This window comes from Necator americanus, chromosome III (assembly GCF_031761385.1).
Source record: "Necator americanus strain Aroian chromosome III, whole genome shotgun sequence".
NCBI lineage: Eukaryota > Metazoa > Nematoda > Chromadorea > Rhabditida > Ancylostomatidae > Necator > Necator americanus.
The window spans coordinates 21,035,505-21,058,179 of NC_087373.1; the positions used below are offsets into that span (position 1 = coordinate 21,035,505).

General features: G+C 42.7%; 5 protein-coding genes across 8 annotated transcripts; 2 read left to right on the plus strand and 3 right to left on the minus strand.

The window, feature by feature from the left end:
* Positions 1-599: 599 nt before the first annotated feature.
* Positions 600-8,437, plus strand: RB195_010331 (uncharacterized protein; the record flags this gene model as incomplete). Of its 2 annotated transcripts, XM_064191282.1 has the most annotated exons (7): positions 600-686; positions 5,893-5,967; positions 6,259-6,370; positions 6,485-6,627; positions 7,792-7,836; positions 7,957-8,016; positions 8,072-8,206. In XM_064191282.1, 7 exons carry the CDS (start codon positions 600-602, stop codon positions 8,204-8,206), a joined length of 657 nt encoding a protein of 218 aa, XP_064048864.1. The 2 variants fall into 2 exon arrangements, with proteins under 2 accessions (XP_064048864.1, XP_064048866.1); XM_064191281.1 differs by lacking the exons at positions 600-686; positions 7,957-8,016 and adding an exon at positions 8,428-8,437 and having other exon boundaries at positions 5,911-5,967; positions 8,072-8,202.
* RB195_010332 (uncharacterized protein) lies at positions 1,926-2,519 on the minus strand (the record flags this gene model as incomplete). The annotated part of the gene is made up of 1 exon (XM_064191283.1): positions 1,926-2,519. One exon carries the CDS (start codon positions 2,517-2,519, stop codon positions 1,926-1,928), a length of 594 nt encoding a protein of 197 aa, XP_064048865.1.
* Positions 8,438-8,849: 412 nt separating the features above from the next.
* RB195_010333 (uncharacterized protein) lies at positions 8,850-9,575 on the minus strand (the record flags this gene model as incomplete). 2 transcript variants are annotated; one of them, XM_064191285.1, is made up of 1 exon in its annotated part: positions 8,850-9,575. In XM_064191285.1, one exon carries the CDS (start codon positions 9,573-9,575, stop codon positions 8,850-8,852), a length of 726 nt encoding a protein of 241 aa, XP_064048867.1. The 2 variants fall into 2 exon arrangements, with proteins under 2 accessions (XP_064048867.1, XP_064048868.1); XM_064191284.1 differs by having other exon boundaries at positions 8,850-9,440.
* Positions 9,576-9,587: 12 nt separating this feature from the next.
* Positions 9,588-11,138, minus strand: RB195_010334 (uncharacterized protein; the record flags this gene model as incomplete). The annotated part of the gene is made up of 1 exon (XM_064191286.1): positions 9,588-11,138. The coding sequence occupies one exon, from the start codon at positions 11,136-11,138 to the stop codon at positions 9,588-9,590; it is 1,551 nt and encodes a 516-aa protein (XP_064048869.1).
* Positions 11,139-11,634: 496 nt separating this feature from the next.
* On the plus strand, positions 11,635-21,339 carry RB195_010335 (uncharacterized protein; the record flags this gene model as incomplete). Of its 2 annotated transcripts, XM_064191287.1 has the most annotated exons (7): positions 11,635-11,666; positions 11,920-12,022; positions 12,107-12,238; positions 13,936-14,031; positions 18,959-19,041; positions 21,073-21,174; positions 21,231-21,339. In XM_064191287.1, 7 exons carry the CDS (start codon positions 11,635-11,637, stop codon positions 21,337-21,339), a joined length of 657 nt encoding a protein of 218 aa, XP_064048870.1. The 2 variants fall into 2 exon arrangements, with proteins under 2 accessions (XP_064048870.1, XP_064048871.1); XM_064191288.1 differs by lacking the exon at positions 11,635-11,666 and having other exon boundaries at positions 11,981-12,022.
* Positions 21,340-22,675: the final 1,336 nt, after the last annotated feature.

A 22,675-nucleotide genomic window follows, 5' to 3' on the forward strand; every position in this document is an offset into this window, starting at 1 on the left:
CGAAGAAATCTTCAGTTGCAATTCAAGCTTGCGCCTTCAATTTTACAGATGTTACAACTGCTTCTTTTGAAATATTTCCAATTATTAACTACCCTAGAGTTGCAGGACTTGTGGACGTGCTTCCTAACACTTTTTGAAAGTTCTTTCGGGAATCCATTTCGTAGCCAGCAGATGATACCTCTTGCAGGAGTCTGATCTGCACGTAGTGGCTCTGCATATGAGCCTCTGACCATGTCAAACAAAAAAGGATACGATTGCTGACTTCTTCGAGAGAGATAAGTTTGCTATCCTAAATCTCAATCTGCACGACTGGGTTGAGTATCTCACCTGATAATTTGCATCTGAAGCTTGTTCTATGATGTGACTACTACTTAGTAGGCTTGAATATTTGATGGTGAAAAATTCCTCATGATGTGTGCTATCAGATCATTCACGTTCCGGTAAATGGCTCCTTTTCCTTTGCTGTTTCCACACCATATACAATAACTACCTATTGCCATACACATTGCGTTGTTCCTCTAAGACGTTCTGGTCTACGTTTGCTAATCTACAGCTGTATTTCAGACCAGATCTCACCTGTGCAGCTGAGATGTCATAGAATGCAATCGCACACGTTCTCGCGAGCGCGAGGCGTACCAATATGCGTGAATGGCTCGGTCTCACACTATCGACTGCATGAGCAGCAGGTACTGTATTCACTATGAAGTTGGTTCCGAATGGTACATAGTTTGCGCGTTGTCGCACGCGTCTAGTGATCCAGCTCCTTTTAAAAAAAACACATTTTTAATCGCTTTGTGCATCTAAACAAGCGGAAGTCCTCCACTTTCTGATTGAGAGACTGCAGAAGACAACGAATTGTGGTCTTCTTGTTCAACCCTCAGTTCATATTAAATCAAATTATGACGTAAATTCTTCAGAGGTTGACAGTGGTATGCATTTTATCACACTTGAAACTATTTTATTGATTGACTTGATTTTTATTCGGGTATGTTATTATATGGGTACATCTGGTACCGCTACGTGGTATATACTGATCCTCGACGGTAGATCCAAAGAGTATCATGTTTAGAGTCATCTTATCATGTTTAGAGTCATCTAACTAAAATGGAAGTTTATGTTTTTTTTGTTATGCCAACAAGATTTAGGTGAAACTTCTTTATTGGCCTGACGTTTCGACAAACTCGTCTTTTTCAAAGGTCTGAAAATGGTTCGAGGTCTCTGATACCATGCATATCCCACCAAACTCCTCCTCTCTCCTCGCCAACCCCCGATGTTGTTCCAAGTACACCACGCAAGACCTTAAAAGGAAAACAACTGACCAGTTTCACCGACTAACGGGGTTGGTAAACCACTGCGTTCTTAAAGACTGTCACCAAGGCGAATGAGATCTACGCACTGTGCAGTATCCTTAAGTACTGATGTGTGGATAATGTTAAGGAACTGCATGTGGGACAATCTTATAGCTCACAGAGTGTTACGAACGACAAGAAGTCATTGGTAACTGATAAGCACTCATTTTTGTTATTCATGGACGGATTCCTGACGGAAATCCAGAATACTTCCAATGCCTTCCTAGCAGATATTTCTTTCTCGTGCGTTAATATTGTACATTTTATTTCAAACTCATTTCCATCATGCTTATCATTTTTGTGGCGCCCTAATGGTGTCATCGAACTCCCTTGCCTTTTACCAGCCAAATGTTCCTTGATACGCACGTTCAGCATCCTTCCAGTTTCTCCAATATAAATGGCGTTGCACATTAGGCATTCTATTTGGTAAATAACTCCGATTCTCGTGCAATCACCGGCCTTACCGAATGGACAAACAACGCAACATTCTGACCCGCATTGCCTATCGTAGAATCTATTGCGAACTAACTGTCGCTTGATGCTGTCGTTCGGGATGTTCACCAACACAACATCATCTCACAGGTTTGCTCGCAAAAGAGTCCGGTGTATAGCAGCAGTTAAGGAGTCAGAGACGAAGGGGATGCACAAAGGAATTCTACCTTCACGTGGGATCCTCAATATGTTGTTCGTAGGTCGAGATTGAGTGTTAGATTTCAATCTCGAGTACCCGTTTGAACTAGCTATGCTTGTGGCTAGTTTTAGTGATTCCTCCCGTTCTCTATACCCTGTGCACATTGCTGTTGCTGTTTTGACCATATTTCGGATAATTGCCTTTTTCATGCCATTAGGATGGGCTGATTTTGCGTTTATCAGTATGTTTTTCGAGCTTTCCTTGCGATACCATTTCACACTTGCAATGCCACTGCATAGTCTTATTTGAGCATTCAAATAAGGCAGCCAACCATCTTTTGGTTGTTCTCGGGTGAGTTTTATGTACTGCGATCGCTCATTCAGAATTCTAAAGCATTCGTCCATTTCGGGTTGTGTTGATGTTATAATGAAACAATCGTCGATATAACGGCAGTACATCTGTGGAAGACGTTCTATCACCGGTTGTTCTATTCTGCTCATAAAGAAAACGGCAAGAACTGGAGCAAGTCTTTGGCCCATAGCAAGTCCTCTTATTTGAGAGAAATATTTTCTTGACCATTTAAAAATATTGCACTAGAGGCATTCGTTGATCACTTATATACGTTGCTTTATACGTTGCTTGCTTAGACTAAAAGTTTCTATACTACGGCCGTGTCTATCTAGCATTTCAGATAACGCTTGTAACGCCTGTTTGTTTTGAACGTTTGTGTACAAAGACGTCACGTCAAATGACTCCATGACACAATTTTGTTTGAATCTGGCATTTTTGAGACGTCCAAGGAATTGTGAACTGCTTGATAGATGAGAAGACATTTTTGGTAGTAGTTGACTCACAATTCTACTTAGAAACCAAGAGATACGGTTTGTTGGTCCTCCTACACAACTTATTATTGGCCTTATTTTATATGTCTCCGCTGACATTGAGCGTAGGTCGTTACTTGAAAGCTTATGCGTTTTAATCAGGCTGTAAAAAACGGGGCAGTTCGGTGTTTCTACTTTCAACCTGCTCAGGAATCTTTCGTCAATCCCAGCAGCCCTACCGACGCTCATCCAAACATGGTTCAGACGTTTATATTGTGCAGTAAACTCTTTTTCTGCAACTCGGCGATAAATACTATTATCCATTAAATGTCGTTCCGTTATTTCTCGATCTAGTGTTTGTGGCATAACTACAAACTCTCCTCCCTTGTCGCTAACCGAGATACGCAGTGTCCCGTTAGATGTTAATTCACGAACTTCTCGGAACCCTTGCCATTGATGCCTTGTTAAGTTTCTATGCCGCTGATTTCGGTGTTGGTTGAAAGCGGCTAGCCTTCCCGCTGATACAATTCTAAACTTTACATCGGCTTCACGAACTGGTTCAGGTTCTTTATAAAAAGTACGGGGGAACGGGACAGATGGAAGTAGCTTCCTGTTTACAAACGTGGATTACTGTGACTCTAGCCGTTCGATCAGTGTTTGTATTTTGATCTGAGCTTATTGGTAGTCGGTGGTCTGTAGATGTGTTGCTCTCACAAACAGGACCGCGATGCATACTCGAAAGTCTATCGTATTTTGCGCGTAGAGTAGATTTGGCGTTAGACCGGATAATGTCACAGATCGCCCTCGACCCACCCTCAATCTCCTTCCAAATTCGATTTGGTAGAAGACGACGACATGCCTGTTCTTTAGCATTACATTTCAATAATGAAGTATACAATATACGCTGTTTCTCCCTAATTACAACATCTAAGTTACAACGATAGAGATGAACAATCTTAGGATGGTTTTCAGGAAGGCAGCATGTCACTCCCAACTTCTTGTTAGGAATGGATCGTGGGATTACGTCGGTCGCCTTGCATCGTTGGAGGAAAATAAGTGACTGACGGGTGGATACCACTTTTTGACGAAGCGATAGTGCTTCGCGAACGAGAGGGTAAAATTGTGGCGGCATGCTGTCCAACAATCTCCAAGTCCTCTCTTCTTGAAACCTCGGCATTTGATAGTGTACTTATGTTTTTTTTGTTATGCCAACGAGGTTTAGGTGAAACGTCTTTATTGGCCTGACGTTTCGACAAACTCGTCTTTTTCAAAGGCCTGAAAATGGTTCGAGGTCTCTGATACCATGCATATCCCACCAAACTCCTCCTCTCTCCTCGCCAACCCCCGATATTGTTCCAAGTACACCACGCAAGAGCTTAAAAGGAAAACAACTGACCAGTTTCACCGACTAACGGGGTTGGTACACCACCGCGTTCTTAAAGATTGTCACCAAGGCATGAGAATGAGAATGAAGAATGAGAATGAGATCTACGCACTGTGCAGTATCCTTAAGTACTGGTGTCTGGATAACGTTAAGGAGCTGCATGTGGGGCAATCTTATAGCTCACAGAGTGTTACGAACGGTAAGAAGTCATTGGTAATTGATAAGCACTCATTTTTGTTCAGATTGATTGAGATTGTTAAAATGGAAGTGAAAAGTGAAGAAAGCTGAGAATGTTGTGTAGAGTCAGAATGTGGACCTCGCTCGTTTTGCTCTTTTTTCCGGACAAATCAGTGATATTTTGCTCACGGTCCTGATCAACAATCCTTCAACTCCTTGACGGTCTCAATTTTTGTCGATCAGATAGTTTTGCATTCATTTTTCATTGCCGGAAAGTAACATCCTCCTTACTAATGAGTGGTCCGAGCGTAATGTGCTCTGCAATTAGATAAGAGCACCGTCATCACACAAAGAGGAGGCCCTGTGATGGTGCTCTCAGTGCTGCTGGTATCGCTCTTCCATAAAATTTCAACGTGATTTTCCTTCATAGAGTTGGAATTTTTCTTGCCATTCTTCATTTAAGAATGGAGGAAAGGGAAGCAAAGAAGACTATTAACGACGTTATCCAAACTGATATGCGTTCGTTTTTTTTTTTTAGATCTCCTTACTCATACCGTTTTACTGTACACCTAACAAATAATGTTTCAGATTTAAACGATTTACACGTCTCCTAAAACGTTATGTTTCAGTAAGAAAATGAGTGAAAGTTTTGCTAACACATCCTATCCCTGAAGTGAACCATTCTGATCAGGTTGTACTCGATGCCACCAGTGAATACTAAATATTTCCATAACCCAAATCTTAGATTAACGAAATGGCATTAAATGATCGTATGGCGGGTACCTTCTTTCATACTATCACACATGAGAATGAAATTTACAAGTTACTGGAGTACCCACATTCACGTGTGCTCTCCAGGTTGCAGGCAATTTCATGAAACTCCACTTATCGTAGTTCACAAGGACATTCATTGAAAACAAAAGTACGCATGCATCGTAACGTTAGCGAGGTGCTTCGCTGTCCTTTTGATGGATTTTGTGACATGGTCTGAGAATCAAGAACTTATTTCAAAAATGTCATTCTATTGTAGGGATCCCTCTTCAACAAAAAAAAGCATTGATAAGAAACCACCCAACGCTTGGAACACTTTATATTTGGAGCAATATACCAGAAATCTTCTGGTGGTCAGATACCACGTTCTTAACATTCTTGTCAACACTAATTAAGGATGCAGTGGGTGTTCATATAGAGATAATTTTTCACAGTTGAGACTACTGAATTTTCGGGAGCGCACCTTACATCTACTAAAAAGTGAAGGCCTTCTTCAATGCTTTGAGACGAAACGAGTTAGAGCGGCATACCAACAGTGGCGTCGCATAAGAGTAAATCACATTCGGTGTGAAAGCAGGAGAGAAAAAGAGGTTTTGCAACATTTGCAGCTGGCAATTTCTCTTGAATTCAACATGTGACAATGATGAGCAGGATCGTATTTATTAGCTACCCAAATGGACATCACTGTTCCTTCTCAAACAGCAAAAACCATGACGTTTCTGTGCATTAGTTGCCAACTAGCAGAAAAGGCCGTTTCAGCCGTCAACTTCTCAAAACATGCCGCGCTCGGTATCGCTGGCACCGGCTAGGATGGGGAAGGCGAGCATGGCTGACGTAAGTTCTTTAAAGATTTTATGTTCATAATGCTGAGAACCTCATCAGGGAGACCAAATACCAATTTAGCAGAACCTTTTGGGGGAAGGCACGCTTTGTCTAGTCTAAGAGTATGAGTTTCTGTAAAATACCTAGCGTTTGGATCCGTAAGTAAACATGTGGTTTTGTACAGCTGTTGACATAGCGAAGGTAACGATGAAGTTACGTATATTTTATCTTCTCTGCTTTCTCTGCAGTGTTTGCACTGTTTTTAGAGACCACAGTTTTTGTAGAGGAACGTATTTTCTGCAGGCCTCCCTTCCACCAACTTTTGTCGCCCGCTTCCACGATGAAGCTGCTGTGCGCCGAATGCAGTACCGACGGCTTGGACAAACCGAGATGATTGTCTCAAAAATCGCGTTTGGTATGTTTGGTTAAGAAAGTCGAGATAAAAGCCATGTCTTCGGAAATTTTTCTCGATAACCTACTTTTATTGGTGGCACTCACCCCAAACTTTTTACGTGTTTTCTCAGTTTAGGTTCGGGACCAATTGGGGGCATGTTCGGGAACGTTGAGGACTCCATCACGCAAATCGTTGAGGTCGCCCTGCGAAACGGTATCAATTTCATTGACACGGCCTACTGGTATGGCCACGCGCGGAGTGAGTCGATTCTTGGTAAGGTACGTGAATCTCATTGATGTTATATTTCAGTCTATCACATCTGCTCTCACATTTCGAGGTGATTCTTGTCCGCATTTGATAAAGCAGTGACTAATTTCCAATCAGAGCGTTCACAAAAAAATCCTCACAGTGCCTCGATGAAAGATAAAGAATAATGTGTCTGGCGTTAATCCTCAATCCACTTAACATGCGCCAGCACGTTCTTTTCAACTGAGAATCGTTTCAGGTTTACGAACGCAGCCTAGCCTACACAATGAGTTGCGAAGGTAGCCGACGTGTTATGTCGGTGTTTTTATCCTCACAGACAAGTATGGTACCCATTTGTCGAACCCGGAGGGATGAAAGGCTCGGTTGGCTCTGAGGGAGTTTCGAAACATCGATCGATCATGCTGCAGCTACAGCAGAACCTTTTAACAGCTGCACTACACCCGCACCATGCTTCAATGCTTACCCACTATGCGCGATTCCATGCTTGTAGCTTTTATCGGTTACAGGTTCCTTAAACATTCGATAAGCAACATTTCAGCTTCGAGTCTGAGCTAGTGATATTCATATCTCGCAGTTGTGACAGAGCCATCGAAATTGTTTCTAATGTATGTTAGGGGCACAAGGTGAGGATAAGTTAGTCTCACCATCTCGTTTTCACAGAAAGACATGATCACTCTACATGTCCTCTTTCCTCGTACAGTCACTTATATGCCCTACGAGGCCATCATTTCCCCTCCTTTTCGTGCGATGGAAAATCGAAACACGTGATCGGAAATCGAAGGATTCTTCGTTTATAGAAGGATCTGCCCCGAAAAACTGAGTATGCTGTTGATTTACAGCCTGATTTGATTAGAATCTTAAACCACGCAAGGAGTCTTGAAGAGGGAGAGGCAATTGGAAAGCCTGGTGTGGTGGGCGTGGGAACACATCCCATCCAAGCTTCAGTAATCTCTGACGGCTGATCAAACTTATGTGTGGTCTCGCGTTGTAATGAAACATAACTCTTCCTCCTCAAACTTAAATGAGTTTTAAATCAGTTTAAATTTCTTGTAGAACGAAAAATAATAGAAAGATGTAAAAAGGCTGTTAAAAGTAAAAAGCTGACGTTTTTCCGCACATGTATTTAGCAGTGACATAATTAATTATAATTATAATTAACATCAATCCAAATTTAGGTTCTTTCTAAAGTACCACGAAAGGCATACTACATATGCACAAAGGTGAGTTAAGTGTGCCTTCATAGTTAAGAAACAGTTGTTTACTATGACCTTTTTTCGGTGGGTCGTTTCGAATTGGACTACTCGAGAACGTTCGACTACCGCGCTGACAAAGTGTTGGAGTCGCTGATGAACAGTTTGAAACGACTCAAACTCACTTATGTAGATATTTGCTTCATTCAAGTGAGCTTTCTAAAATTGTGCACTTGACATTCGTTGATTTCCATATTATATCTAGATCCATGATGCTGACTTTGAGCCGCATCAAAGCATCATACTCTATGAAACCCTGCAAGCTCTCCAGATGGCGCGACACTCTGGGAAAATACGATACGTTGGAATAACCGGGTATGGGCTCAGAAAAATAGCGTGAGTTTTCAGATACTTATAATGAAAGAGAAAGGTGCGACAATCGGTAGTCCTGAGCTTTGCTAAGCGGATCCCGATCACCTTGATCACCTTGACTCCCGTTGATCTTCGAACTGGTCGAGCGGGCGCCAGTAATTCTTCCATTTGTCCCGATCGCGTGCCAGAGTAGCCCAGTGGTTCCTCCTTTCGCGTGGGACACGAAGAGCATCATATTTTTCTTTCAAGGACTTCGTGAAGAAATCTGACCATCGGGTCGGCGGTCTTCCTGTAGTGCGCTTAATATCGCGGGGAACCCAGTCGCTCACGGCCAACGGTTGTCATCAAAGCGCATCACGTGTTCGGCCCACCTTATTTTACTTTCCTTGGCAAACGCGGCGGCGTCTCTAATCTTCGATCGCTGACGTAGGAGAGAACTTCGAATCCCGTCCCTCACTTGCGTGAAACGGGATACTCCTAGCATCGCTCTCTGCGCGTTCAATGACTTCAATGTTCAATGACAAGAATTGCGCGTTCAATGACGCTCACCGCGTTTTCTTCCTGCTTGCGAAATGCCCAGGTTTCCGAAGCATAGGTCAAAGCAGGAAGTACGGTGGTGTTGAAGAGGTGAGCGCGGAGCCGGGTGTTCCTGGTCTTCTTCACTACATCCTCTACGCTCCCCAAGCCGCTCGTCTCCTCCTGCCCAGCTCGGGAGTCAGGTCGTTCATCATGTTCAGTTCCTGACCCAGATAAACGTAGCTGGTGCATTCGGATATGTTCGTTCCGTTGAGCGTGAATGGGGTATCCGAGACCCATCCGTTCCGCATGAACATCGTCTTTTGTAGATTCAGCTGAAGACCGATGCATCCACATGTTTCGTCGAATTCGGTCAGCATTCGTTCCGCTTGGCTGATGCTAGGTGTTACCAGTACAATGCCATCAGCAAAGCGCAAATGGTGTAGCTGCCGACCATCAACCTTCACTCCCATGTCGTCCCATTCCAACTTTCGCATTGCGTTCTCGAGGGTGGCTGTGAATATTTTGGGTGAAATTGTATCGCCCTGTCGGACCCCCCTCTTCACGTCAATGATGATGTTCTTGTAGAATGGCGAAATTCCGGTCGTGAAGTTACTGTACAACTCTCGAAGTCCCTTTATATACTGAGTAGGGACGCCTTGGTTGTCCAAGGCTTCCACGACCGCTTCCGTCTCAACCGAGTCGAAAGCCTTCTTTAAGTCGATGAAGGTGAGACAGAGCGGCATCTTGTACTCTCGTGATACCTCGATGAGTTTCGAAACAGTGTGAATGTGGTGAATCGTGCTGAATCCTTTTCGAAACCCTGCTTGCTCGCATGGCTGTCCTTCATCCAAGACTTTTTCAATCCTATTAAGGATCATTCTTGTAAAGAGCTAGATGACGGACAGTAAGCAGATTGGGCGATAGCTGCCGATGTCATGTGGATCTCCCTTTTTATACAACAACACGGTCTTGCTGGTCTTCCACTGTTTAGGAACCTTGCATTCCGACAGATAACGTGTAAAGAGCCTCGCCAGGGTGTTGATGAGTACTGGCGGAAGGCTCTTCAGGTGTTCTGGTCTTATTCTGTCGGGACCGGGTGCCGTACGATTTCTTACCGACATGATAGCATGTCGTATTTCGGACAGGAGAACCTCTGGAATGACTTGTCCATCTTCCCTCAGATGGTGAGGAGGCAAGTGGACATGGCTGTCGAAGAGATCAGAGTAGAAGTCGTAGATGATTTTCTCCATCCCCCTTCTCGATGCAATGGCTGTTCCCTTTGGGTTCCGGAGAGCAGTCATCCTCGTCTTGCGACTGGCGAAGTCTCGACGGGCATAGCGGATGCTTTTCCCCGCCTCTGCAGCTTCAGCCAGCACTTCTGCTCTTCTCTCTTTAAGGTCTTCCTTTATCGCCTCTCGGCAAAGCCTTGCGAGCTCGGACGTGAGTTCTTGGTTCCCTGCGGCTCGTGCTGCTCCACGCTGGCGTATCAGCTCAGGAGTTTCAAGAGACAGGCGCCTCTTGGTGGTTTTAAAACTCTCAGCCTTCTTCGCACAGTCGTGAAGGTGTTCGACAAGCCGGTCATATTCCTCGTCGATGTTGTCCATTGCGGAATCTTCCCAAAAGCCGGCTAGCGTAGCGAAGAGATCCCAGTTGATGGTAGTCCTGGGATTTCTCTCTCTGAACTTGGCGGCTTTCTCTGCTCTCCTTGTGAAGGAAAATCTTCCTCGGAGGAGGCGATGGTCCGATCCCGTATAGAATTTTGGTACAACACCGACGTCCGTCAGACAGAACCTTTTATTGACGATGATGTGGTCTATTTCATTACGGTACCCTCCACCGGGTGACTCCCACGTCCAGCGTAAAGAAGAGGGCTTCTGAAATTGCGAGTTCCCATGGATGGTCTTAGTCGTCATGATGAACTCGGAGAGCCTCTCTCCCTGGTCATTCCATTGTAGACCGTGGGTCCCGATGTGAAGTTCCACCGGCGTTCTTCTTGGGCCAACCTTAGCGTTGAAATCGCCAACTATGACCTTGTAGAAGGCATGATCTTCTTGGTAGAACTTCTCCAGGTCCATATAGAAAACTTCGACTTCTTCTTCGTAGCTTGATGTTGGAGCGTAAACGACGAAGATAGTCAAAGCTGGTATTGGGCCACATTTTCTCATCCGCAGACGTCCGATTCGGGTCGTAAGTTGTTCAAAAGAGTCGATGTTCTTTGCCATACTCGTGTTGACGAGGACGCCAACTCCACCAACACCTCTACTGTCGCATGTTCCTAAGAACAGTTCTTCTCCAGTTTCATATACGGCGTTGAGAGGGTGACGTCGTCTCGTCTCGGTCAGTCCGATGACATCGTACTTGATCTTCTTGGCTTGCATCATCAGATCTTCGATGGCCGCTCCCGATGCAAGCGTACGTGCGTTATAAGTACAGATCGCCATCCTAGTCCTTTTCCGTTTTGGTAACCTACATGACTCCTGCAACCCCGTCCTACCTGGCGCTACCGTACCAGGCTTTCCTCCGGAATCAGGAGACTCTTTTCTATTACTGTGTTTTGCTTAAAAATTTTAAAACCCATGGGCAGGTTGCAAGCCTCTAGTCCCATGAGTTTCTGGGAGAACTTTCGTTCTCCCGGTGTGGACATGTGGAGCTTATTTGTTGGAGGCGACTCCAAACCGCCTCCCTTGCACCTCCCAGTCACTTGATTGCAGGCTTTTGGCCGGACCGACGTGCGGGATACAAGGATGTCATGAGTCAGTCCTGGCTCAGCAGAAACAGGGAGTCCATCCCCTGAATCCACCTGCGTCTCTGGGCAAGCGCAAGGTCGCTTTTGGTCCGCGATTAGCCCCCTATCCGCCACCCGGGGACGCGCCACGTAGCCTCGCGACTAACCGGCTGTGATCCCTCCAGTGAGGGAGATCCGTGGCGGATCCCGATATGCCACGGATAATATTCGAGTTCATAAATAGGTTTGCTGCAAAATACTTTCTGAAAAGCAATTTCAAGCCTTTGCGGCTTCAGCGCTAGTTTCCATTTTCTAATTTCTGATTAGTTATTCCACCTTTCAAAAACAAAAACAAAAATAGTTTCTATTTTTCTCAGAAAGAAAGAAAAATTTTATGGTTCATTCATTCTCTCATTCATTCATTCATCTTCACTGCTCGCAAATAATGAAAGCGCATGCGAACAGCCTAGCTCCTGTGGTTACTAGCAAAATTCCAGCTCAATAATTGATTGCTCCTCAGTGAAAATCGATGTGGTTCTAACATATTGCCATGGATCCATGAACGACAACTCAATTGGAGAATTCACATATTTCTTCCAGGTAAGTACTTTTATCAAGAAATCCCAAATATTGGTTTAGTGGACGAGTTCGTGTGCGGATTTCACATGATGTGCCTTCTTGAAGAATAAGGGTGTTGGTATTCTCAATGGTTCTCCACTCTCGATGGGCCTTCTGACAGAACGAGGACCCCCACCATGGCATCCTGCTCCAAATTTCATCAAGGAAGCAACCTTGGCGGCCACTCACTATTGTATGGTATGTCGTTACAGTAGGGGCAAAAGGATCTGAATCTTCGAGGAAGCGGAATAGATCCAGCGGTTCTTCTCTTCATTTTCATCCTTGCAGTTCTAATGTAGCTAGCGATCCCACCTCTATCACAACTGGCTCCGTCGCGCAGCTTCGAATGCAGTACGGTAACCCTTGCACGCGGAACGGTCTAGAGGTACCTGTGTGATGTGCAGCCGCGTATCCAGGAGGTGAATGAGCGTCATTAATTGCACCGCGCGTCTCCTGATACCGTCATAATCGCTACAGTACCCTGATTGCTCCTCTTGTGCTACGTCTTGCTGACGCCCCGCCAACACCACCCTTCCCACCCATTTCGCCGCGTCTGGTGCTCTTGCTATGAGTTTTTTCTTTCGCCGCGCCTGCAGTTCCCATGATGAGCTTTTAGAATCGAACGAAGAGGAGTCGAAAAGGATATTACATGTTGTTTGAAGGTCTACATAAAGTATGCTTGTAAGTTAGTATAAAAGAAGGAAAGAATGAAAGAGGTTTGTATAAGTGATATGCCATTTAGAAATGCGAGTGAAAATAAAATTATCCTGTTTTGACTGGTTAGGTGGAAACCACTCATCCATCTCTGGGAAGATGTTTCAAAGAATGTCCCACTGATCGGTGTAATGCTATTTTTCTTCACTTTTTTCGCTTTCCTGGAATTTCTTTTTACTTATCTAGCTGAGTAAAACTCGTATCAAACGACTAAAGAGGTGCGAGTAATGAATCACAGACATAAATTGTGCCTAAAGGTATGTCTCGAAGATACAAAGGTCTCTTTTTACCACTAATACACCTAACCTCTCATATTGACTTTATGCAGAGAAGAAAATGAAGCGATAAAACGCTGTTAAAAGAAGTTTGAAGACCCATACAAAGTTTTATTATAAAACGTACGGGCAAGTATTGAAATATTCGACATGCGCTCTATATAAACATTATATCTAAGTAAAATTTTGAAAAGGAAAATGTAAAAAGGAGTTTAAGCTATGTATACAAAGTAATAAGCACATATGCAGTTGAAAGTTGAACACGAATTCGTTGAATGGCATCGTGACAAGCACATACTTATGCACTGCGAGTTTATATAAAAAAGTGAAAATATGCGTATTATTCTTTACCCTGCAGCATCTTTTTGAGATAATCTTTATTTGTGAATGTGAAGCTACATTGGATGAAAGGATCTACTACTTCTCTTTTGTTTCCAATAATATGCGCTTAGTTTACTATATCCTTACATGAGAATTTCTGCATCAATTCGCTTTCCACTCCCTTCCCTTCAAAATTCGCAGTACCCACCGCTTGGTCGCGTTATCGCGCGGCGTTGATTAGAGAGCAATAGAGAGGCGGGGTGTAGGTGATCTCAGGCTGTCGTGGAGGATGTCTAGCTGGTGGAGCGGCAGCCGTAATTACGCGGAGGCGCGTGGTGCGAAGGAGGACAGGAGCGGTCAGCCGCTTTTCACGGGTACCTCCTGTCCTGCACCCCGCTTGCACAAGCCCATTTTTGCATAATCATGGTCTGTGAGCGGTTATCGTTGTCACTGCACCACCACCAGTAACTACTCATTTGAGAAGAAACCGCTATAAACGCTGTTCGTTACCATCATAAACAACGGCCGATATGTTCTTGAATTACTCTTTACTACTTGTTTTTGTACGCGGTATTGTCTTTCCAGTCCAAGAACATGTCGATTTCGAAGCTGGCATTGGCGTACGCTTTCGAATTGCCAGGGATCGCTTCATGCGTCGTTGGAATGGACAGCATTGTACAGGTTTGAGAGCAGTGTTACATCTATTTCGATACTCTTGGGCTGAACATTATACGGAACGCGTTTGCTAGGAACTGGGCAAGGCAGAGATTACGGTCAAGAAGAAGAGTTCTCATTAGAAACCATTGATTTTTTGACGAGCAAGTGGAGCATGAAATAGAATTCCGGCCAGGCATTCTATTTCACTCGTTAGCTGAACACTTTACTTTCTTGGGCGGAAAGATCCTTAGGTTGGGATCTCTCTGCAGTAGGTAGAAAGTGGAGGGAGGGTAAAGGGTAAGATGTTCGGCAATCCCCTTACCGACCCCGTTCCCTTCCACTTCTAGGCTGGATAGTTCACAAGAAACGAAGACTCTTGACTTCTCTCAGCAAATCTCAGAGAATTCGAGTCACCTGTCTACTCGACGTTTGAGAAAATACGTCCGATAAAATTACTTGGACGTTCTCGTAAAATCAGCAACATTTTCGCGAAAGCTGCCTTTAAGCAAACATGATAAAATCACTCTTCTTTGTTTTGCTAGGTTCATCACCGCTAGCTTTCTAACATGGTGTGACTCCTATCCTCTAATATCCTATGATATCCTGCACAACATTTCACACCAATCTCCGTATGAAAACTCCCGAATGATCGAATGTTCGTCACTCACGAGGAGCACTTACTACCAAACATTCTAAATGAATTTGTCAAAAAAAACAATGACATAACATAATTGAGGCCTCAAGAACCATCTCATGACGCTGAACGTGTAGCCTGTCATGTAATGAGCTCCTCCGTGTGTCGCTGTCACTCATCCCGCACGTGCGCCCATCGTGTTTTCCAAATTCTTTCCTTGGAAATGGAACACACGCAGACGGCTGCTTAAATGTTGGCTAGCAGTTTAGATGATCTGATGTAATGGCTGTCATTTGATCGTTCCTTTGTATTATTTTTGTTTGTTTTTAGGTATTCTTTTAGAAACATTTTTTGTTAAAAATCCTCTAAAATTTCGACTTTTTCCTTCCGAATGGATCTGGTAAAATTGTTATGGTACCATGGGAGCGCAGATTGGATGTCGCGACTAAATTTCTTAGAAGCATTTAGTACTAACACTTTTGGCAAGAATACTACAAGTTCTTGTATAAGTGGTAATGTTTCTTCAAAAGTTACAAAGAAGAAGTGTTGTTAATGGCTAACACAATTTTAGTCTTGTTTCAGAATGTACCCCTTCTTTAAAGACATTACCCCACGAATCTGGGGTGGTACGGGTTTCAGCCGGGTAATGCCTATGCGGATTGAGGTAGATTGTGGAGAAGAGGATGATTCCGTTCACCTCTCCCTGTATCAGTGTGAACGGACAACCGAATTGGTTTTCGACGAATCGCAGGGGGAGGGACGCAACGCAAGGTTGCGCATTGCAACAGAAACCGTAGTAAGAAACGGTTTCGGGCTTGTCCCTCTACACTGATACAGGGACAGATGAACAGATCACCTTCTTCCCCGCAATCTTCGACTCCGTATAGGCATAGCCCACCTGAAACCCGTAGCACCCCAGATTCGTGGGGTTATGCCTTCAAATTTTCACTGGCCACTGAAGCTTGTCTATTATCATGCTACATAATAAAACGCTGAGTGTGTGACGAAAATATTACATAAAGATGCAAAATATGACAGGACATCGGTGAGAACCGAACCAGTCCACCTGATAGGCGAGCATTCTTCCACTTAGCCACTACCAAGAGTACATTGTATAGGAGAGGCATGATGGGATAGATTATTTTTAGTTATGTGTTAAGCAGAACATATAAAAACCTTTATGAGCATGTTCACTTCCATTTCTGTAAAGCAGTAAAAGTGATAAGCTTTTAGGTTACAAAGAAAGATGGAAGAGTTTTTGTTCAGTGCATTCACAAATCACAAACGAAATATTCCTTCTGAAAATTTTCAAAAGTGGAGTACTCTTTTCTTGCTGAACCCAAAAAAAACACTAAGGAATTGTGATTCATTTTTAATTTTTCTATGTGGGTTATGTTTGTCACTTCATTCCATGTGTTTTTGTGTTTTTTTTTCTGCTAAAAATTGCAAAGCTTCCACTGTTGCAGTTTTTCATGTTGTTGTGAGGGGAAATATTCGTATCCTAAAGGAGCAACAAACTTTCGTTTCTATTTCTTTTTTTCCTGGTGTTGAAGATGAGATCTTGAACATGTTTTTGCCTCGAAAAAGTGAAGTCGGGATAGGAAGTGTTGCACGACGTTAAATGAGTAGGTTGGTGTCGAAAGGGAAGTGAAGCGAGCTTCACGATGCTGAAATGGTGCGCCAGCGCTAGAAGGCAGAAGGGATGGTACGAGTCCCACAGCGTCAGATTGTGCGTCCACGCTGGAACGTACTAAGATGGGTGAAGAGAATTCTTCTGCATCAGATAGATGCGTTTGTGCCAGAAGGCAGTAAGATGTGGTGGAATGAGTTCCACTTCACCTTTCTGCTTTCTGGGTCTCAGATTTGTGCGCCTGCGCTAGAAGACAGTAGGATTCGGTGGCACGTGTCCAACAGCTCCAGTCAAGGCTGGTTGGCTTTGATGTGTCCCACGACATCACGTAGATGCTGCTACTAGAAAGTAGAGAAGGGAAGAGGTTAGACGGATCCCATGATTTCATAGTGCGCCAACGCTTGAAAACAGTAAAATGAAGTGAGACGGCTTGCCTGTATGGAGACATTCCGAAATGCACTTCTCCATATGTCCACTCCTCTATAAGTTACTCTTATCATGCTTGCCAGATGTTTCCTTTAGAAATTATATAGACACACGCAGACGTCCGTTTTTGTAGGAACTACAGTAGCGGCCAAAAATCGATTGACAAACGGTTTTTTGAAGTTGTCTCTTCTGAAAATCACTGAATTGTCCCTAAACTTGCACCAGATCCGAGATTATAAGCTTATTCTGAAAAGTAGACTTTGCTTTTCTCGGAATAGTGTTATTTCCAAAAAACTGGAAATGTCCTCTTTTCACTTTTTTAATTTTTAGTTTATTTTGTGTAGTTTTTGTGTTTTTCTCCCAGATTTTTTTTATTTTACTGTTTTTTTTTGTATTTAGATTATGGCTGAAACACTTGGAGCACGGCACATCTCAGATGAAACTCCAAAATTCATACTGCGAGGTATCGAGCACGGAATGAGATAATTCTAATCAGCAAAACTGTTCAACGTCTCCAGAGCGACTATCTCTGCTTTTCTGAAGAAACTGTTAGCATATGGAGTAATTGGAGCAACGCCAAATCTAGGACGAAGCCGAATGACCATAAGAGTTACCGATAGAAACATTCTTCGAATGAGTTTTGCTAGCGTAGTCATTCGGCTTCATCCTGGATTTGGCGCTCCAGTTATTTTATATGCATCGCTCCAGTTATTTTATATGCAATACTTTCTTCAGAAAAGCAGAGATAGTCGCTCTGGAGACGTTAAACAGTTTTGCTGGTTAGAATTATCTCATTCCTTGCTCGATTCCTCGCAGTGTGGATTTTGGAGTTTCATCTGAGAGGTGCCGTGCTCCAAATGTTTCAGCCATAATCTAAATACAATTTAAAAAAAAACAGTAAAATGAAAAAATCTGGGAGAAAAACACAAAAACTACACAAAATAAACTAAAAATTAAAAAAGTGAAAAGATGACATTTTTAGTTTTTTGGAAATAGTACTACTTCTGAAAAAGCAAAGTAAAACTACTTTTCAGAATAAGTTTCTAATCTCGGATCTGGTGCAAGTTTGGGGACAATTCAGTGATTTTCAGAAGAGACAACTTCAAAAAAACTGCTTGTCAATTAATTGTTGGCCGCTACTGTAGCTATTCACGTAAACTGACGTGGGGCCGTTATCTTTATCACTGAATGATGATGATGGCTTTCACGTTATTTAGCACCATCACATCCTTCTTCGTTATCTGTTGCGGAAGAAGAGAAAAGCTTAGCATAGCGATATAGGAGTATAGAATATCATATATAGAATAACGGGCTTAGACTGTAACGTGTATATATGTACGAATTAAAACGAAACGAATGTGAAACGAATTAACAAAAAGCAGAGTGACGGATCCCACGGCGTTGAATTAGTGTGTCTGCGTCAGAAGGCGACAAAATGGGATGAGAAAGTTACGACGGGATAGTATTGGTGCATGCGTCGATGCCAAAAACCGGTGGAAATTGCTCATTTGGTGTGATGGCGCAAAAATTGGAATCATTAGTGCTGCACGACCGATTCCATTCCGGTTAATTCCAAGCGCAATGCACCACCTCTATGACTCCTTCGCCCGTCTAATTCCTTGTACGTTTGCCTCAGGTTAGTTACATGCCTTCCTCAGAAAGTGGAAACACGAATGAAACCGGGTGCTTGAATAGTAGCGAACAGTTTAAGTGATCTGACGAGGAACGTTATCTTTATCAGTACGATGATGACGTTCACGTCATTTTATGTTAAAACATCACTCCGTGATAATTCATGGGGGAAAACAGGCAGAACACCCATGCTTAGGGTACTGCTTTCAAATTATATCTATACTATGTTGCTATCGAACGAGTGTTTGAAGCTGAAGTTTGGATCTTCTCCAGATGTAGAAATAACGCGTCCAGAAAAAGAACTATGGTACCTTTCGCATAATTTATAACAAAAGAAGAAACCGTGGTTAGAAAGGCACAACTCTAATTTTGCAGAAAATGTCAGTACCATCAATTTTCATTAATCAGTGATGGCGAGCGAAAGGAACACCACAGAAAGTCTGAAGTCCGGCTTTAGCTGGATATAACTAATATCAGACATATCGTAGTCTTAGTGTCATTTTTGACCAAGAGCGAACCATTTCGTAGGTGAAAACAGTGCTCGAAGAAATGCTCATGAAAATACATAGAGTTCTCTCAATTTAGTTCATCTAAGAATGTGGCATTTGGTCTAATTATTTCAATTCTAGGTTCGAGACAACATAGAGCTATGTACGGCATCTGCTCCTCTAAGCGAACTAGAACTACGAGTACGAGATCGGCTAATGAGGAGGTATCACGTTGCTTTAAGAAACATTTACAGTCTATCTACATCTGTCTACACTATTGTATTACAAGCAGTCAGAACAAGGTCCAGAATTTATTTCATATATAGAGATAAAGACAGAAATGAAATCTCTGTATGGGATATGATCGATGTTGGGATTTCCCCAACAAAAGATATGGATAGTGGTCTAGACGACTTTGGGCGTGTTCACGCTCTATCCCCTCTAATCGTCCTGAAGACGATATATACTCGGGTTAAGACGACATGAATCACGAGTGTAGGTGCGGTGCATTCGCGTACGCGCTCGAAACGGCGCGGTGGAGACAGCAGTTGGAACCGAGAAACTGCAGCTATGAGCTGTGCCACGCGCTGCGTCTGTGAATGAGCGAGCGATAGTCACAGAGGTTTCCCGACGGCCTTTCCATGTAAAACTGGTGGTTACGTTGCTGAAGAAATTGGAACGTGGACAATAGTGGCGTTGTAAGGTTCTTCGCAGGAAAATGTGCACAAAAGGGCGTTTCCATTTACCCATTTTCAGAATGTTTGGGGGGAGTGAATTGGAATTGGACGTAAAAACAATCATACTCGTAGTCTACACCTCTAGCATTACCTTTTCGTGGAGATATACCAACATCGTCTGTTTCATATGTTGCCTTTAAGGATATATTGTACAATCGGATCAGAATAAGTTGAAGCTTGGTGCTGCTGCATGAGCGGCTGCACTCGAAGTCGCTCGCTTTCAGTGATCAGTAGGAATCTAAAGGCATCATCAATAAGTTTAGAAAATATTCAAGCCTGAGTTTATGGTATATTCCTTCGATATCGCTGCACTTTAAAAACATTTTTTGGATTATTAGACGATGTTCTTCCCGTCTTTCCTCACATCAGTTAACATAGAATGATGTAGCAACGTGAAATGATGTGAACGTCAGGGTCATACCAGCCGACAAAGATGGGATTCTATGTCGGATCATAAAAAATGATACTATTTGGGCAAGTTGTCTGCACGAATTTAAGTCATCTGACAGACATCATGAAGGTAATGAACAGAGGAGTTGATATGCATACGTACCCACTTTTTGGTATGTATCTAAACTGCTTGGACTTACTGTGCGGTGCTGGAGTACCACTAAAACTGATTTCAATTTGAATCCAGTGTGGTGGAGCCCTTGTTACAATATTTTACCCTTTTCTAATGCTCACTAAACTTTTTTCACTAAACTTTGCTGTTTGGTGGCGCTACCACACCAGTTCGTTGTTTTTGGATTCGCCTTTACATATGCATATATTCTTTCTATATATAATATACATAATATATAATATAATATATAATGTATAATATTATATATTATATGTTGTATAATGACAAGTTTATTCTTTTCAACTGTTCCAAAAATTGGACACACACATGCAGGCAGCTAGCTCAAATGACAGATAATAGCTAGCAGTTTACGAGATCTACAGTAGCTCCTTTTTCTATGTTAGTATGATGATGATTTTTCATTATTTCATTTTATTTCACCTTATCACATCATTCTATTTTAAACGCCGGATAGTCACGGAACGGGAAGAACTTTGCCTAATATTTCAAAAAATATTCTCGAATTGTGGCGATATCGAAGGAATATGGATATGAAATTAATCATGAGTATTTCTTGGATGTAGTACTAAAACCTTTATCATGAGGACTACAAGATGACGTTGATGAAATCTTTAATCATATGCGTACATTTTTTTCAAAAGAGCGGAACGAGTTGAAGTTTTGTTTGAAAAAACGACTTTAATTCCACAGAAATTTGCGGAAATTACCTTACGTTTTCACTGATCACTGAATGTAGACGGTAGGAGCAGCTGAAAAAGTCTGAATGTCCAACGTCAGCCGGAGGATTAGAGTTAATGCATCAACAGAGGATAACCTGAGGTCTCGGTGCGCCTGTAGAACACAGCAAAATGGCTGCGTTCTTGCAGCAGCTGCGAGAGTCATTGTAGCAATATTGCTTTTTGTGCATCTTTTATGCTCGGGTAGTACTTTCCTAGGTACTTCGACCGCCTTGAAAACGCAGGTTGGAGTGAAATAGATGTCACTGCATACTGGAAGCGATTGAAGAAGTTGGGACTAACAGCGCTGGCAACACATAGGTTCGTCCTCGGTGTTTGAAGTAGCCAGAATTTGCGTACTTTTAGACGATGTTTAGGCACTCTTCCGTCGAAAGCCTTTCGAGCACTCTCAACGGGTTGTCGATGCAGTCGTCGCCAAGCAGCAGCTCCGAGCTAAGAACATCGAGAAGAGGTAGAAGATTGTAGTCGACGTCACGTCAGCCACCGCAAATGCTCAGAATATTAAGCTCAAAATTGTCTACATTGAGTTACAGAGTATGGTCTATAAGAGAGCAAATATATTCACTTGCATGGTCACAACCGTTAACTTCTTGTAGCAAAACAGCGACCTCCTTTTTAGGAACAGCGGTTTCAAAAATGATTGTTTTTGATAAGATCGATCGTCATCTATATAAATGTTTTCTTTTACTGGTTCTATATATTCAGTGAATATTTGAAGAAGAATGAAAGACAAGCGCGAAGTCAAAGAAGAACGCTGCAGAAAATGTGCTGCTTCCTACTTGATCACTCGATATTTTTTCATCGTTCATTTGCTTTAGAAAAAATTTAAAAAACGCAGCAACGCCAGAAGCAAAGCAAGTCATTTACAGGTTAAGGAGCTGCGCTCTTTTTCTTTCCCTCCGATTTTTTTGAAAAATGTCCTCACTCGGGCAAATATGTTTTCTTGTGTTTTTTTCTTTTTTTGGTGACCATTGGTGTGTGTCAATAAGTAAATAAATAAATAAATAATTGAGAAATTCCCACTTCACCAGAACGTCATAGGATCTGGAATTCTTCGCGTCGAACTGTAGAAACCCAACAAATTAGTAAAAACGTTAATGAATCATGAATCCACAAGTGGAATTCCGCTCAGGTTCCTATTCTTCATAGCTTAGCAAAAAAACTTTCCGGCGAATGTAATGTCACACAATAAAGTACGTGTTGCTGGACAAAACATCCAGAAGAGAAGCGTGAAGGGTGAGAGAGATTAAGCAGAATCAACCATAGGCAATTAACCCTTCCCGACTTCACAGCAAACACCATCTCAGATGCAGAGGTGTTCGTTGGACATCGCTAACCTCCCATATGGCGCTTCTTTTCCAACTTATAATGAATTGAAGTTCCATATATTCATGCAGAAATTCTTGCTGAGAATGTGAAACTTTGTGAACATGAATGTGAACATAATCCTCTCTGAAATACTTTTCCATGTAGGTGGTTTGTTATCTGTGTCTTTAGCTTTACATTTTTCCAAAATTTCAGTTAATAAACTCTGTACAAAATGGAGAATTTCCCCGAGAACCTCTGCAGAAATCTAGAATAGTTACTGCTTTGTAAGTGAAGGAGGGAGCTCGCTTCTAGGATGTTACCCGCGTCTCATAACGAAGAAAATCCATTCAAAAACCCCAGGGGAAAGTAGAGTTCAGGTTGTAAGTTTCGAAAACGAGCGTTGCTTCGCTCGTCTTCCCCTAATCGTCGTAAAAAAACGGTCTTTAAACGCACTGCAGCAATACCGCGTAGCCAATGCTCAAACTTCTTCACA